The following is an 18663-nucleotide window of genomic DNA, read 5'->3' as shown; positions in this document are numbered from 1 at the left end:
TATAACTCATTTTTCGACTATAAATCTTGACATTAGCAGTCTCCTTGTCGATCAGGATTTCAAGCTCGACACTTCCTATAGCGCCATCTAGGGCTCTGCGTATGCGTCAAGCACTAGAAAGTGAAATCGAGCTTGAAATTATGATCATGCTTAGAGATTGCAATGGCAAGATATACAGTGAAAATGTTGTTCTAAAATCTTTGTTAGTGTTCTGCAGATGAAAGAAAGTCATACACATCTGGGATAGCATGAGGGTGAGTAAATTATGAGCACAACCAATCAAATAAGTTGCATGGGTTTAATGAACTGTTCCATAATTTATGCAATTGTACTTTTGATACTTAAGTACATTTAAAATCAGTTACTTTAATACTTTTACTTGAGTCATTTTCTCATGAGCTACTTTAACTTGAGTCAATTTCCATGAAGGTATCTTTACTTTTACTCAAGTATGACAAATGGATACTTTATACTTTTAACACTGGATTCTGCTAAGACAACAGTAAATTATAGAATCATCACCCCATAATGCATCGAATCTGTTTATATATATATATATATATATATATATATATATATTTATAAAAGCAGGGCTTTGTTGCAAATGTGTTTTTAAGCATTAAAGGGATTGTTAACCTAAAAAAGAAAACTCTGTCATCATTTATAGTCGTCATTCATTTTATGAAAAAAAAAAAAAGATGCAATGACAGTGAATGGTTAAAAAAATGTATTAATTACTGTTTAAAACTGTTCAAAAAATGTATTAATTAGTACAATAGTATAATAATATAAAAAATAAAAAATTCTTCTTACTGCAATATATTTCAATAGCCTAACTGTAAGGTATATTTGGTTGCCAAGCTACGTAACAATTTGGTACATCAAAGGAGAAGTTCACTTTCTCTGTTTTTACTCTCCCTTATGTTGTTCCAAACCCATATGACTTTCTGTCTTCTGCAGAATAATGAAAGGAGAAATTTTAAATAATATACTGGTTGTCCTTTTCCATACAATTGCAATAAATGGGGACAGGAGCTTTCCAGCTTCTGAAGGACTTAAAAGCACCATAAAAGTGTTATTAAAGTAGTCCATATAACTTGTGAGCAACATTTCAAGCCTTCTAAAGCTGTATGAACTATTTTTATGATATTTTTAAGCTTCAGTCCCAATTCACTGTATTTTCATGGAAAAGAGCAACCAGTACATCATTCAAAATATTTTCTTTTGACTTCAATGGAGAAAAAAAAAATCATTCAGGTTTGGAAGGCAGGAGGGGGAGTAAAGTGTCTTTTTTTACCATAGTTACAAAGTGGATCCTCCAATCGTAACTTTCCGTTTTATAATAAAATAAAATAAAATAAAATAAAAACAGCTGTGTAGAGCTTGTTGGTTTTCTCTAAGTCTTCACAGGATACTTCCAGACAGCTGCAATTCTGACAGTGCTGTTCTAATCCTGATGGACATGTGCCAGACTAGACATGCAACCCAGTGACATTAACTCACAGCGTGTGCGATGTTGCATGACTCTAAAGCGCCTGGAGCACAGTTGCAGAACAGACACATTCATTAACATACATCACACACTTCAGAGCACAAAACTCTATCTAAGTGCTCAAAATCACTGTATACACAGCAGAGCCCCATCCGAGGGGCCCCAAAGTCTGCTACTGCCACTGTATGTTCAGTAGATCCCCATTATTACCTCATTAGGCCTCTTGCAAACACATCTCTTCAAAAACTCCTCAGGGTTGGGTAATCATAGCACTTTATGTGAGGTGTCAGTGGGAGAACTGGAGCAGTTTCACCCACACAACGATGCAACAAAGCACATCCGCTTCACTGAGCTGCTGCCAGACTGCAGGAGTTATTTCCCATAAAACTATGGGGAAGCAACTTTCTTGGATATCCTATGCCATAGCATGGATTACGTGTCCTGTAGGACTGCCGTGAGTGGGCCTTGTTTTTTAAGTAACCATATTGAAGTCTACACAAAAAGAAACTTGCAACCTATTTTACATCCATAATGTGACAGATTTCCAAGCAAAACAGGATATTCAACATGAAACAAATGACTTGACTTTATCCATCGAAAATGAAATCATGTAAATTAGGCGCTCCACACCAGAATGGAGTCAGACCTGAATGCAAGTTTGCAGGCAATGAGGGCTGTAGCGGTTGCAATTTTTTCAGAATGTCAAAATCTGTTAATATGGCTAAACTTGAATATTAAACGCGACTTAATGTCACTAAACAAGTGCACAATTAAATGCTTCAGTCCTACCTTGGCTGAAAGCTTTTCAATTATCAGATTTTTTACATTAAAAAAACACTGTACTGTTTTAGAGAGGACCTCACTGGGGTTATGATGTTTTCAGCCACAGTGAATACACGTTTAGAAGCAGTGTTAATCTTGTCAACTAAATTACTGACAAAAATGTACCAGGTGTTTTTTGATTCGAGATGGAAATAAGCATCATGAGGATAGGTAGACATTTCTAAAAAAAAAAAAAAAAAAACAAAAAAAAATGTGAGAAATAAATAACACTCCAAGATATGACCAATGCACAAACAATGTTTTAGAAGAAAAAAAACTTTGTTGAATAAAACCTTGTTAAATGATCCAGTTAAAGAATTGAGGATTGCCCCATCTGAGCTGCGAGAACTGTAAGAGCTGAACACCGGTAAACTGAGGCGCTTAATTTTTTCTTTGCATTCCTATATATATGACATTACTCAGCTATATCGACAACATAAATATTATATTACCACTTCTGCACAGACAATGAAGGGAATGCATAACTAAGCTTGTACTACGTTGTGCGTATCTGCACAGACAATGAAGCGAATGCACAGCTAAACCTGAAGTTGCGCCTTCACATTTTTACTCCACTGACGGTTAGGTTTAGGGTTGGGGTTTGGGTTAGGGCAGATGGGTAATAAAATATGTATTCCTGTTGATTGTAATACATAATTTACAACTTAAATTACAACTTGCTTTATAACTCGCTTTTGGCGCCACTCTGTGGACATTTAACTCAGAAACTGGAGCTCACACATGCCCACACGTTTAACAACACTTCCAGCTTTGGCCACTTGGGGCAGTGGTTCAAAATACGGTAAGCACGGACTGAAGTCAGCTGAAGAACTTTCTACCTAGTGTCGCCAAATTCACAGCGAGGTCAGTCTGGAGGTGATGTCAGGCTAAAAGGAAAGTCACCTCAGAGGTGGAGCAAGTTTTTAAATTTTGATGAAAGATTAAAAAGACAAGTGTAATGGGTAAATGATGGGCAAGGAGGAGCGTAACTTCAATGACAGAAATTCAATTTAAAACAACATAAAACAAAGATGCACACACAAACAGCAGCCACATGTCTCTCTCTCTCTAACTGGCATCTCTGGCTCCCCTTTATCTTGCTCTCCCGCTGATCAGCTGACTCAGCGCCGACCGTGCACCCTCACGGCCCCGCCACGCCCTCCTCCCCCGCCTGATTCAGGCCAGGGCGCCATCCGGACTGACCTACTCCCTGGGAATATCCCTGGGAATATCTGCTGTCCAGCACTCACTGCTCATCTTTAGCAACGGTACATCGTCAAATGCAAGGACAGGATTATGTTGGATGCTCAGAGAATCAGGAAGGCTTTTCTACAATCCTAAACTCAACAGTCCTGCAATGCTCCTCAGACCATGAAGCCATCACACATTAACACCAGGACTATTAACGTTATGTGTTAATGCAGTAACTCCAAATGTTGCACAATACAAAGGTTGACGGCAAAAATTTTGAGAGGGAAAAACATAAAGTCATAATGTCTATCTAGAGGACATATTTTACTAAAGACTTACAATAAATCCATTATGTTATTACCTTTTATGACCTTCTAGGAACAGAGCTAACCCTTTGCTCCAAACAAGAGTCAGTAAATAATAGGTCTATGCAACATTAGCATGAGCCGGCTTTATCGAATAACCACGGTTTGGGTTTGGATTAGGATTGAGAAAGGAATTTCTGGACAATTCTGGCTCTAAACTAACTTAACAAGGCTTCTGAACCAACTCAACTAGCAAGACTTCCTTGGTCAACCAGAATCACCAGAAAGACCATGCTGCCTGGCCAGCATTTTTGCTGATAAACGACTTGATTTTGCTGGTCCACCAGTTAAACCAGCCCCAACCAGCAGTAATCAGCATAAACCAGTCTGGAAATCTATTTGGGTCTAAGCTGGGTTTTTTTTTTTTTTTTCAGCAGGGAGTAAAGAACCAAACCAAACATTATAAAAATCTTTCAGTTTCAATATTTGTCCCCAGGGATGTGTGCTCTCCCCACTACTCTTCTCCCTCTACACCAATGACTGCATCACCAAGGACCCCTCTGTCAAGCTCCTGAAGTTTGCAGATGACACCACTGTCATCGGCCTCATCTGAGATGACGATGAGTCTGCATACAGAAGGGTGGTTAAACAGCTGGCTGTCTGGTGCAGTCAAAACAACCTTGAGCTGAACACGCTCAAAAAGGTGGAGATGATTGTGGACTTTAGGAGGAACACCCTAACACTGACCCCCCTCACCATTCTAAACAGCACTGTGGCAGCAGTGGAGTCAATCAGGATCCTGGGCACTACCATCTCACAGAACCTGAAGTGGGAGACCCAAATTGACTCCATTGTGAAAAAGGCCCAGCAGAGGTTGTACTTCCTTTGCCAGTTGAGGAAGTTCAACCTGCCACAGGCGCTGCTGATACAGTTCTATTCAGCAGTCATTGAGTCTGTCCTCTGCACTTCAATAACTGTCTGGTTTGGTTCAGCTATGAAATCAGATATCAGAAGGAAAGTTCGGACTGCTGAGAGGATTATTGGTTGCCCCCTGCTCTCCCTTCAAGAACTATACACTTCCAGAGTGAGGAAAAAGGCTGGAAAAATCACTCTGGACCCCACTCACCCTGCCCACTACCTTTTTGAACTGTTGCCTTCTGGCCGACACTTCAGAGCTCTGAGCACCAGAACTGTCAGGCACAGGAACAGTTTTGTCCCTCAGGCTATCCATCTCATGAACATTTAAAACTGCCCCATTGAGCAATAATTATGTGCAATTCACAGTCTATTCTTTTTACATTTATCCAACACATCCAACCTCTTTACATTCCCTTGCACTGTATATAACAGATTTGTATTTAGATTTATGTGATTTAGATTTACTATGTATGTGTGTATGTATATATGTGCATATATATATATATATATATATATATATATATATATATATATATATATATATATATATACACACACACACACACACACACACACACACATATTGTCTTACTGTGTATTCTATATATGCTTTATTTTCTTTTTATATACTTTGTTTATTTTTTTATTCAATTTTTTATTATTTTTTATTATTATCTATGTCTTGTTGCTGTTTTGTATTTTTGTGCACTGGAAGCTCCTGTCACCAAGACAAATTCCTTGTATGTGTAAGCATACTTGGCAATAAATCTCATTCTGATTCTGACTCAGATTTTTTAAAAATTGAAATGGTTCTGAGTAAGAACAGGTTCTTGATTCCCCACCCAAGTTTTGACAGATGTTTCTCTTCAATATTTCATCATTCAGAAAGTCAGCTACAATCCTGCACAGAAACCTGGTGATAAAGTGCTAAAACCCATCAAAACATGTGGGCAACGTACATTTAAAATGTTACACCTCCGCCTGAATGAATGAACAGAAAAACTGCAGATTTATTCTGCTCCATCTAAAGATAATGTAAGACAAAGTCGAGTGGCCTTGTGGGCCAGAAAAAAATAAATGAGCGTTTCCTACGTAGGTGAACCCTGGATCCCACACTGTCCAGTGGAGGAGAGGAGGGTGAGGAAGGGTTTGCTCTGCTGGAGTGGAGGCAGAGATTGTCATTATATCACCTTTGACAACACCACTAAAAACAGCAGCGGTGGGGGACTTAAAACACACACATGCATTCAAGGCAGCGTCAGCTTTCAGCATGTGTGTGGGATGTTGTTCTCTCAGCCGTAACCTACTGAGTGCATCCCGCAAACTATTACGTAACATTAACTACCCAGAAAGAGTGGAGGCAGTCACACACACGCAGAGAGAGAGAGAGAGAGAGAGAGAGAGAGAGAGAGAGAGAGAAAGAGAGGGGCAGATACTGTAAATAGTTGCGTGCATTTGCAGTAGAGGGAGGGGGAGGAGGGCATTGGATGTGCTTGTATACTTCACAGTGACTTAAAATAGAAAGAACTCACACAAAATCTTTACAGCCAGAGTGCAAAAAAACTAAAAAAACAAATTGAAATGTTTTCTGTGATGATACTGAGTACAATATCTCTCAGCGTGTACAATATAATTGTATCTTGTGAGGGAGGATATTCCCTCCAGAGGATCATTTTCTCTCAGTGACTGTCACTTTCCTGGTGATATGATGACACATTTAAGGCCTTTTGAATTTGCATTGGATTATGCCTTCATCCAATTCTAAATATCCATGCTATCTGTGAAAAAAAGAGGTCTCTTGTTGGACATGCTGAGTTGTGGCACTCATGTGGGCAATACAAGTTCGAATCTGGCTCACAACATTTCCCAATCTCGTTCATTCATCTCCTCCCCATCATTAACTGTCCTCTCTCCTTGTTTTATAATAAAAGTGGAGAAAAGAAGCTGAAAATAAATAAATCCTGTTGGCCGGGTGGAAATTGGGATGTGTAATCCATCCATCCAGATAGATAGATAGACAGACAGACAGACAGACAGACAGACAGACAGACAGATATATGGATAGATTCAGTATATATAGATATAGATATACTGTATATTCTTTGCATGAAATCTAATTTATTTTTTTGCTCTTTTGACCTTAGGTTTAAATATGATGCATTTATCCATTTCTTTAAGATATTTTCAAAATGCAGACCCTTCACAAAAAGAGAAATTCCCCCAGTTGACTTACTCCTAAATGACATACACCATTGTTTGTACTACAGTACAATGTTTATTCCCCATATTCCAGCTTGGCTACAATGACACGTTAGATCATAATTACATTTTACGGTAGGATGAATGTCTGAGAACAATGTGTCTTAAATATGTATGCCTCTGTCCTGAACTTTGTTGAATGTTTAATCCACTGCAGACCAATCTTATGTTATATCTCACAAATTGGGGGCTTGCAAAAATTGGACCAACTTTCCGCAGGTAGTCTGTGAATCTTGGCTTAAAAGGGATATATTATGCAAAATCCACTTTTTAATTTTTTTTTTAACATAATTATGTGTCCCCAGTGTGTGTAGACAACCACAAAATATGGTAAAAGACCATCCCCTCGTTTCTTTCCTTTCCCCATCAATAAAAAAAACAGTGTCTCCGAACGAGCCGTTCAGGTTTGCAGCCCCTTATGGCGTCAAAAAGGGAAAGGTACCACCCACAGCTGGGGAAGAGATCCGCCTGAGTAGCTTAGATCCGCCCTCATTAAAACCTGAGCGAGCAGCGCACAGTCTGCCATATTTATCTCACGCTAGAACCGCTTGTGCTAACTCAGACTGCTTCATCAACAATAGTCAACACAAGGCTGGATTTGCTTCAAAGCTAAGGATCAAGGATGGAATGATACAAACTCTCTGTGACCCAACTTCAGATTTGCAAGTCGTAAGTTTCGCACTATATACTTTTTTAATGTTTGCAATTTAGCTTTCTGAATTTGCACCAAAAATTTTTATTGTGAAAACGTTGTGCTTTGTGTAATGTAGCAACTAGTCCCTAACTACCTTATTCCATTACAATGAAGCTGTTGCTCTGTTTCGGTTACGATATAAACTGATTGGCGTCCTCCACAGTCCCGCTTGACTGGTCATGCAATGAAGATTTTCTGTGTAATAAAACCGGTCATTATTTCAAAAACGATTATGAAACGATAGTGGGATTTTCGACAACTATAGCTGTTTTTCGTATTTCATAACTCGACCTATGTTATGCACAATACATTAAGATGATTGACTTAGTGTGTTCTCCGTGTTGTTTATAATTTTTTAACTGTTTAATTTCTCCTGCATTGTTGTCGCCAGGGTATCCATGGCACCAGCAGTAAAGGCACAGCCCACTTCCAGCTCCTTTGCATTTAAAGCTACAGACACTAAAACAGCCCTTTTGGAACAGCGCTACAAAACATGGGTATAAAGGCATGGTAGAATAAATGATCTGTGAGGTATTTTGAGCTGAAACATAACAGACACACTCTGGGGACACTTGAGACTTATATTACATTGTGTAAAAAGGGGCATAATATGTCCCCTTTAAGTCAGCACCAATGGGTTGGAGAGAAAGACTCCTCTCTGCAGTCCAGAGGTATATTTGTTCTTTGCATCTAATCTTTCCACTCGTCTTTCACTTTTTCTTTCTCTCCAAGATAAATACTATCCATTTCTTCCTCTACACAGAGGGGTTCACCCTGTGGAGACTGAACAATACCTCCCATGGTACCACAGATCAGCCAGATCTCTGTCAACAGCATCATTACACTGCAAAATTGCTACAAAGCCTGATGGTGCTCGTTTTTACCGTAAAGCATAGAGTTTCCCTACAGAGTTGGCTGTTTGCTTGAGCTGCTGACCTCATCTATATACTTTTTGTTTGTTCAGTGCAATTTGGATCAACAGTAAAAATGACTTATTTGCTTTCGGGGCTTTTGTTTTTGGAAAACACTGTGGTCAGATATGATATGAAACTGTGTAATGATGCTTTATCTATTAGCTGAATAGCAAAAAAGCGTTTTTTATATAGCAATTGTTTAAATAATTATATTGTATTGTATTGTATTATAAAAGACCTTGCTCTTTAGATATTTAGATATACAAGCAAAAAATGGTCAACCACTAGTGCTCAGTATTCAAATTAATTAGGTGGAGGACATTTTCTAAAGAAAACTCTGATCTAGCCACTTGGAGCAAAAAAATAAAATAAATAAACACCTTCTTTCATGAGGCATGAATCATGATTTAAAGTCCAACTTAAAATAATGACTATGTGGGTGACCGTATTTCCACAGTTCAGAACAAAAATACCACAGGCACAGCTGGGACCAAAAGCTAGTCTGCATAATCAAAGCACTGATTGTATCTGAAAATATATAAATTATACATGTTATCTGTGATTCAGGTGAGTTCATACTAAATATCTACAGAAAGCAACAACATAATGAAAATAGACTATGTGCATTATAAACAACATGAAATATTTTACTATAAAGCCCCTTTCACACAGAGATCCCAGTATTAATCCTTGGAAAAGTCATTCTGGCAACTGTTCTGGGACTGAAAAAATGTGTTTATTCACACTGCAAGAGCTTTCCTGTAATCTGTGTTCGCATTCACACACATTCCAGCACAACCATAAAGACCAAAGTGACATCACGATGTGACGTCTAATGTAAAGCATCTTGAGTTTACTGATGACCGCATCTTTTCTCTCGAGAAGCCTGCTCTTTCTTCATCTTGTAAACAAATAAATTGTGGATAGTAAAACTAAACTGACGGTTAATTTAATCATCTGTGCGGATGGCGAGTATCTCCCAGGTTACTGTATGCGATTTGCATGATAGGCAATTTTATTGGTTTTATTCCGGCAGTTAGGCCTACTTTTATAAATAGCTCATAAGATCATTTCTGCTTTGTTCGATGTTAATTGTTTTTGTGTTATTGCCTGCAGTCTACCAACTGAAATGCCTCCTAAGGACAATAAAGATTGAAAGTGAAAGTGATAACTGTCAAAAAAAATTCATAAAAATATTCAAGGTATTAAGGTGCATTGCAATATTATTAATATTATATAATAGAAAAATTATATTTAAAAAAATAAATAATAATTTTAATTGATACTGCCCTGCAACATTTAAGTTGTGCATACAGTAATTGCGTTTGTAATTTAGTTTGATTGTCAACGGACCTACCTTCCTAAAAATAAAGAAAACGAACTACACCGACAAGGTAAAACTATAAATTGTTCATCAGACATTAGCATTTATTACAATAATGATTATTTATTTGTTGCTGTTTTTTTTTTTTTTTTTTTTGACTAGCGCTGCCATTTTTGTAAAATATTTTCTGTCTATCGAGTCATTTCAAAACTGGTAAAAGTGTCTGGTACAAATATGTTTCTCTTGTTTTATGAATACAGCGTGATTTTTTTTCGCTGTTGTGACGAGGAGGAGGGTGGGGCCGGGCCGTGAGTCTGCACGGCCGGCCCCCAATCGGGCTAATCAGCCGAGGAGAGGGATAAGGCCGAGCCGGATGCGGCAGCTGCGTGTGGCTCTCTCTCTCCTGAACTGCCACATCCGGCTCGGCCTTATCCCTCTCCTCGGCTGATTAGCCCGATTGGGGGCCGGCCGTGCAGACTCACGGCCCGGCCCCACCCTCCTCCTTGTCACAGCCATCTACCTGGAAAAAAAGAAAGTGAAATGTTACAACGTGCCCCAGGTGCGGGGCACATTGTAACATGAACATATTACAGTGTAAAATCCCCCTCTAACAACTGTGTCTGATCTAATTAAAATAAATAGAAGATAAACAAAAATATTATGTCAATAAAAGTCCCTTATTAACTTTGTCATGTATAATATTGTAGTAAATTTGACGCTTGACAGTGAATACACAACTAAGTCACAGCTCTCCCTTACTTCAGTTTTGGAGTATTCCCTGCATGAGACAGCACCTTTTTTCATCACAATTTACAAATTGGGTAACCATCATTATTATTTTTAAATACTCAAAAGTATTCCTACATCGCGGACTTAAACCGCACCATATATGAGGGGGAAATAAAGTTCCGACATTCGGTGTGCTGCACTCTGAATGAAAATGAATTTATTTGATCACGTCAGGTTGGTGAAGCTGTAAATGGAGCCTATTGTTTTTTTGTTTTTGTTTTTTATTTAACTAATATTTACAATAGAAACGTTAATTTATTTTCTTGTATATTTAAAAAAAGATTCTGAAAGAAATCCTGAGTCGAACAATGCCGTGAATGAAAAACAAATGGCAGCAGTTTATGACATATGTTTTTTAAACCGCAGTACACAGTGAAATTGTTGAATCTCTATTTTGCACAAAAACTCTCTCCTTCACATGATAAATATGACAACACTACGACACAAACCCTTCACGGTAACACCTCTGCATCTGTTTACACAGACACGTCCAGAGATTGACTCTGGCAATGTTACTATTGTCTGATACCAGGATCAAATTTTCGGGCATTCCGGCACCGGCTCGCATTCACACAGAAGGCTCACTAACACAAAATCTACCAAAAAGTACCATGGTAATACCATGTTTTCTTGGACATGTTCCATGGTACAGTATATAAAAATGGCAATCATTTAGTACCATGGTCTTACCATCTGCTTCCATCACTGTACCCTGGTAGTGCAAGAGTACTTTTTTGAAGAAGTATAGAGAGGAATACTTAAAGGCTCACTAAATGGAATTGCCAAAATAACAACAGGTTTCTCCCCTGCCTTCCATTGGTTGGACAATCAGATAGATCTGTCCTAAACTCACATCATTGGTTGAGCCAGTCTGGTATGTTGGGCTGATCTTGCGATGATCAAATAAACAAGCTTTCTTATTGTTTTGTGAGCATATTGAGGGATAAAAGAAAGAATTTTACATTGTAAATTAGCCTTTTTTGAGGTTTTTATAGAGACAGAATACACATGAAACTCAATGTCAGCATTTAGACACATCTCATTCAGCTGTAGCAGCTCCACATTTGGAATTCACTGCACAGAGCCAAGCTGCCCACATTACCATCAAGGGCACTTCCAGCATACGGTTAACAAAGCATGCAAATACAAACATTAATATTTCAGCTGTTTAGGATGCTGAATCGCAGATGCAATACTGATCAGAGAGAGAGATACAAGTAGCTGTCTAGATAACAGATACAAACCCACCCTCTCGCTCCCTCTCATTCATTCAGACTAGAATGAGCGAGCTTAGAAAGCCCACAGAGAACATTAAACTGAACAGAAACCCAGAGATCAAATCACTTATTCTGTATATTTAGAAGCTTGTAAGCAGAGCAGCTCTGTTCCGGTCATATAAACTCCTTTTGCCCAAGTAGGACTGGCAGACTTGCACTCCTAACCCTCTAATGCCCCTCAAAGGGGTTCTCATCCGGATACAGTTCCCAAGGCGGGAAAATCTGATAAAACCATGAACCATTTGTTGATGGACTGACCATCAATAATATATTCCACTAGCACTGCCGTATCTGATCCAATACAGCTCCAGGGAGCTAAAAGCCTTGTTACCTACAGAGAGACTCATTATCTGTGTGTGAGCCTCCATTGAAGTTTGAGACAAGTTTACGCATTGACGGCTCAACAGAGTCGAGATAGAGTCTGTTCAGTGTGCGATGCAACACAAGGACATTCCGCACTGAACGTACTGTTTGAAAGAAACAGAAAGACAATACAAGAATAAACCTCTATAGCTAATACATATACACAAACACGCACAAATCCGGAATAACAAAAAAGCTTCTTCCCTGTCATACTCTTGCAATTCTCATCGGCATTCTCGTGCTTCTTACCTTAGTTGTGACAATACACAGACAATCCATATTGAGCCAAAAAGCTCAAGCTACTTTCCCATTCATCAGCAACACATTAACAAAGACAGAGAGATAAAAGAAAGAGAGAGAGAGACTGAAAAAGAGAGAAAGACTAAGCCACGGCAGATGAAAGGCACGGCTGGAGCTAGCGTTGACAGATGTGCAAGTCCTCTCTGTGTGCACGCATGGTCTTGCCGTAGTCCTACAACCCGGTGCCTGTTAGCGCTATCCGCATCTCAGCCGCATGGTTGGGGCTCAGACTGCTGCCTCTGTTGCTGCTGAGATCACAGAGCATCCCTCCTCCTCTGGAGCTCGCCACGCACACACACACACATACTCCTTTCGCAGATGGGAGCCAATGCTGAAGATTCCCTTCAAGCACAGAGTGTCTACACTAAGGCATAAGAAAACAGTCTCTGTTGATTTTTGCTTTCTTTTGAGTTTTTGCATTTGGCTATCTGTGGCAAAGCTAAACAAATTCTAAGCCAGTTATGCAAGGAAATGAAGTGTAGGAGTGAATCTCAGGCTTTTCTGGGCATTTTGAAGGTTTTACAAAGGAGTAAGCAAGTTCATGACATTGAAAACATCAATCAGGGTTTATTTTGGGGTGTCTTGGAAAACCAATGAACCTCGAGTGAGCTTAAAGGAATAGTTCACCCAAAAATGAAAATTTGCTGATAATTTACTCATCCTCAGGCCATGTCAAGACAGAATTTAAGACTTTTAGGATTTCATTTCAGGCCTCCTCCTCTAAACAATGCAAGTGAATGTACTCCATTTTCTGACGGTCCAAAATGCATATTTAGGGTGCATCAAAATAATCCACAAATAAAGTTCTTCTGAACGCAAACGATTGATTATTTTTAGAAACAAAACAATACTTATATACTTTTTAACTACAAATGTTCAGTTCCATACATCTCTGTGACGTGTGCTCATGAGAGGGATGACGTAAGCTCATTGGTAAGATCACGCGTCACGTGGAGGAGTCAGGAAGCGCGTCATTGTTTACATAGTTTTTTGTTTTTTTTTATTTAAATGTTTTTTTTATTTTATATTGTTTTGAAATTGTTTTGGACTGTTTTGGTTTGTGAATGGCACAAGTTTCTCTTGTAAACCATGACGCGCTTCCTTACTCATACTGGCCAGCCTTATAATTCTGATACTTGTATCAGAATTAATTATGCTAATTTCCAATTGGTAAAATGCATTAGCACTGGCTATCACTTGTTTGTTTGACAGTGCAAAGACAGAACATTGATATTTTGTTGGCAAAGTAGAAAAAAACCTGCAACATAACTGTCAAATCAAGCTTAATAATCTTTCTTCAAAATGTAATAACTTGCTCTGCTTCTGAAACAAATTTCCTTTTCATCTAACATAACGGATACTTCTTATTTTTCAACCCCTCCTTTTGAACTAACCGGCTACATTCCGGTATGTAACATTTTTCATGATCCAATCAATTACCAATAGATAAAATCAAGCCCCATCCTACTTTTTTTTCTCACTGAATATACTGTTTTACTCAGAAATGTGTCACATTATGGAAGTAAAATGTGTTTTGAAAGCCATAACTTGTTAACGTTAAAAATGCGTACTCCTTAATTTTTATTTTTAAAGAAGTCGTTGTTAAATTAGATTATAGTACAGTCATAAATGCAGCACTGATGGTAAGCTTACCAAAATTTTGCCATGTATGAACTGTTCCTGGATCACCATCTTTTATTGTTCCTGGAACAACATTTATGTCAAAGAAACACAGCTCTAACCCTAATCCAACCCCTAACCATAACCTACCCCTAAAACTGTAGGGAAAGGAATAGGTTGATGAGAATGGTGTACAAGCCTATTACCCTACCCCTTACCTTACCCAACATTAACCCTAAATCTAGCCCTAAAATCTGACTGATAGAATGATGAATAAGTATGTTGCTCCAGGAACAAGTGCTTCTTGCCAAATTAATGGCCGTTAAAAAAAAAAAAAAAGTATACTATTGATTTACTGAGTGCAGTTGCTGGTTAAAGCAGCCCCGCAACACACCCAGACAAATACACACACTCTCACTCCATCTCTCTGTTTATGTCTGCTGCTAATATCACAGAATAATGTATATCAGTCCTTTCTTATCGAAAGCCTTTGAAAAGGGAAATCACCTTAGCTAAATGAAGCTAAAGTGCCAGACAATCCAATATGGCTAGAAAGAAAGAGTCAATAATGCATTTTTTACTATAGTCACGTCTCTATGCCAACTAAAGGATTGTGAGAAAGAGAAAGAAAGAAAATGATGTGCAATAACTGATAAGGACTTATATTACATCTCAACCTTTGTCCGCCCCTAAAACAGATTAAAAGAAGGAGGAATATATAAGGAGGGATATGAATATTTATTCTCTCCTACTCAGGTCACAGAGAGAAAATAGCAGCAGTGCTGGAGCAGAGATTGGCACATCAGGCCAAATGCATCATCATACAAAATCTGTTCTTTATATCAATACTTTCCCTGATCATTTAAATGAATAAACAGATAGGAGGAGAGGGCTGTCTACTGTGGTCATATAATAACTACCATGAAATATGTGTGTGCTGTTGTCAAATAAATAAAACAGTCATGAGAAGAAAGTAGTAGGAGCGATTTTAACCTTAGGGGGCTCAGCAGCACCCTATTAGACAATGAGATGTTGTGGTCAAAATTGCTCAACTGAATTTATTTTTACAAACCAATTAAAACTGAAAATGTTTTTTTCAATTACTAACTAGTATACAGTATATTTGCAGTATATATATTTATTGTTGACTCCAGTGGTTAAATCTAAATCTATAGCAATATAATAGGTGTGGGTGAGATATTTCAGAATCAGAATCAGAATTATAGTGAGCATTATTGCCAAGTATGCTTAAACATTAAACATAGATCTGTTTCTCAACCACACCTATCATATAGTTCCTGAAGATATAGATTTAACCACTGGAGCATTAAAGTAAATTATGAGAAAATTTCCCTTTTTGGGTGACCTATCCCTTTAACTGTAAAATGTGAATTCCATTCCTACAGCCTCAGTATTTAGTGGTGCATTTTCTAACATGAATTGTTCTACCAGTGGCCAGTATCCTTCTCCTTATACTGTCTCTGGTCCTGTGCGTCCTTAAATAACAGTGCCCCAGTGTCCCAGTGTTTGCCACTGATTAGAAGGAAAGATAATACTTATGCAATGGACTTTAAAGATTTGTAATGACTGGTAAGGGGAGGATTCAGAGTGAAATAACCTTACATACTTACTGCAGCCACTGTTTTCAGTAAACAAGAAGAGAGATCACATAATCCTATATTTTTTAAGGTTGCTGAGACGATCCCAGATTTGGATGCTAACAGAGTTTAACAAAGATTTTTGATGAGAAGCAAGTATGCCGTATATATAAAAAAAAAAAAGTGTTAAATTGTAAACAAGGTGTAAACCGCTAACATGATTTAAACAAATGGAGAGCCCATTCAATAGTGAGCCAGCAACTAAAGGTTTATTTTCAGTTTGGCCAAATATCCACAAATGCTTTAAATATTAAAGTTTTGTTGTTCATACTCTGTCCAGGCTTCCAAAACTTTTTCACCAACTAATTTTCATGACTCTTCCAGTCGTTTGTGATTACCTTATAAGGATTTTTATATATATATATAATTTAAAAAACATTTTATAGAGATTGCACTCAAAAAGAACAATTTCTAGCCAATGAAATATTTTACAGCTGAGCATAATTAGAAAATAAAGTATAATCACTATAGACAATTTTTTCAGTTGTTCATCATCACTGGATAAGGATGTATACAAATAATTTTATAGATTACACTCACAAAGAGCAATTTCAAGCAAATAAAATATTTTCAACTAGAAAAAGTTATACTCACTACAGATATTTCCATGACCTTTCCGCAGCTTTTTAAGATTTTATTCATTTCTATGTCTTTTCCAGGCCTAGAAATCACAATTTTAACATTCCATAATATTTACAGCTTCTCATAACTGTGGGAACCCTGTCTATCTGTACAAACACAGAAAAACTTTTTCCACACATTGAAATTACATATGGATATCCAAGTGATGACCTGCAGAAAGTCAAGCACAGAGCAGCAGTTCTTAAGTGGCCACAGACATTCACTGACCAACTGACCAATGCCTCCGTCTCCCTTTCCAAATTTAAACGCATTTGTCTACCCAGACCAGCTCTTTCTCTCAACTTTTCTCTTGTTCTCTCATTCTTACCTGCTGTCTACACACTGCCTTCCCCTCCAGCTCCAACTCCTTGCAAAACAGCACCCTTATCACAGCTTTCATTCTGCATCCAGCAACACAATGGCCACTGCACACACTATGGCTCTCTCTCTCTGTCACAGACACTCACAGTCTCTAAGCTCTTCAGCTGATGGGTCTCAAAGCCGCTTTGAGTGATCACATTATGAAGCCTGAGTGCTTTAATTTCCTCTCCGCAACACTTTTCCACAGAAGCAGGGGAATAATTAAGGAACGGGGTCGACAGGACATTGAGACAGAGGCTCTTACACACAAACGTGAACTTGGCTGGTGAGCCATTGTTTAGTGGCAAGTTCTGTTTTGTAATGGACTATGCTGACCATGTAAAGCCTGTTTCCACAAAACAAGGCTCCTTACATCCATAAAAAGCTATGATCTATCACTAGTCTGGGACTGCAATGATGGTATATGCACTTAATTACATAATTTCACCAGTTTAAGGGGCCGTTCACACCGAATGCCTTTTTGCATCCATTAAAAAAAAAAAAAAAAAAAAAACATTTTCTATGCAAACATACGGACGTCTCTGACTGTCACGCTGCATCTTGCTGTATCTTTTTTTATGATTTTTTTTTACCCCAAGCGTCTCACACAGAAGCGCCACGTTTTTTAGAACTCCTCGCCTCGAGACAACTATTCTCTGTTCTATCCATTGCTAGCTTTTTTTTTTAGCACAAGAACATGCTTTTGCAAGTCTGCGCTGTTTTTCAATTATTTTTCTATGTAAACGCCAAAAGGACATCTTTGACCATTGGGTTGCATCTTGCTGTTTTTACAGCATCACATGAAGGAGTGTCGTATTTTTGAAACACCATGTCAAGTTAAAAAGAACTTCTCAATTAAAAAAAAAAAAAAAAAAAAAAAAAAAAAACACAGAGAGACCTACATTCAATTATATACATTTTGCTACATCTAGCTTTTTAAGAGCAACAATGTGTTCGATCTGAATGGCCCCTTACTGTCTACCCCTAATGTTTCTTCTGAAGGTGGAGTAAGCTCCATTTAGCCTCAGAGCACCTTTGTCCAAGTAGTGAGGACTAACCCGCTATCCATGCTACATGCTTTTTATATGAGGACACCAGTTTACTTAAAGACAAACCTCTTAGATAATCAATATTAAGCCTTTATTTTGACTCTGTTTAAGTAGGACATACCAACTCTCAAACGTGTGTGTGTGTGTGTGTGTGTGTGTGTAAAACACCTGAGGCATAGTCAGCCGGCGGCACACCTGTGTGTGCAGTACTGCTTTCTCATGTTAACGGTGCAGAAAGACAGCATCTGGAAGAGCCACAGGTACTCTGAGCAAACAAGTGCATATGTAAGAGTGAGATGACCTGTGCAGGATGTTGCAAATGAGCTCATGAAGACGCCTGTGTTCCCCACTCGAGAAACAAAAGAAGAGAGAGAGGTTGCAGATTCATTAGTTCTTATTTCATCCTCTGTTAGGCCGTCTCTCGCAGTCAGGACTTTTTCACAGATCTAGTCTTTCTCTATTATTCCATCTATATTTGGGTTTGTCTTTGTGTCTGCCTATAATTGGCTCTGCCCTCTTTTCAAACAAATAAAAGCCACAGATGTCTCAAACTCAGAGTCCTTGGTTTGGCCTTGAATAAATTTGGGTCAATCATAACACATATTTTCCAAAGAAGGGCTTGTATTGTTACAAAACATGACTTAACTCAAACTGACCCAAGGTCAGTGCCTTTACAGTGGGGTCCAAAAGTCCACACTGACAACCTG

At 38.3% G+C, this 18663-nt stretch overlaps 1 protein-coding gene across 2 annotated transcripts in view; it reads right to left on the bottom strand.

The window, feature by feature from the left end:
- LOC127433917 (disks large homolog 2-like) overlaps nucleotides 1-18663 on the bottom strand; it is a 303885-nt gene that overhangs the window by 247975 nt on the left and 37247 nt on the right. The window contains exon 1 of one of the 2 annotated variants that reach the window (XM_051686270.1): nucleotides 12598-12749. The exons of the other annotated variant lie outside the window; for it this stretch is intronic. Within the exon in view, the coding sequence (XP_051542230.1) occupies nucleotides 12598-12627 (30 nt within the window). The 5' untranslated portion in view covers nucleotides 12628-12749. Of the gene's footprint in view, nucleotides 1-12597; nucleotides 12750-18663 lie in introns of those variants that run through there. 2 annotated transcript variants of the gene reach the window in all.

Source organism: Myxocyprinus asiaticus, chromosome 43, assembly GCF_019703515.2.
Source record: "Myxocyprinus asiaticus isolate MX2 ecotype Aquarium Trade chromosome 43, UBuf_Myxa_2, whole genome shotgun sequence".
Classification (NCBI taxonomy): domain Eukaryota; kingdom Metazoa; phylum Chordata; class Actinopteri; order Cypriniformes; family Catostomidae; genus Myxocyprinus; species Myxocyprinus asiaticus.
Note: the sequence above shows the minus strand (reverse complement) of the source record. Positions and strands in the feature narration are given on the sequence as shown.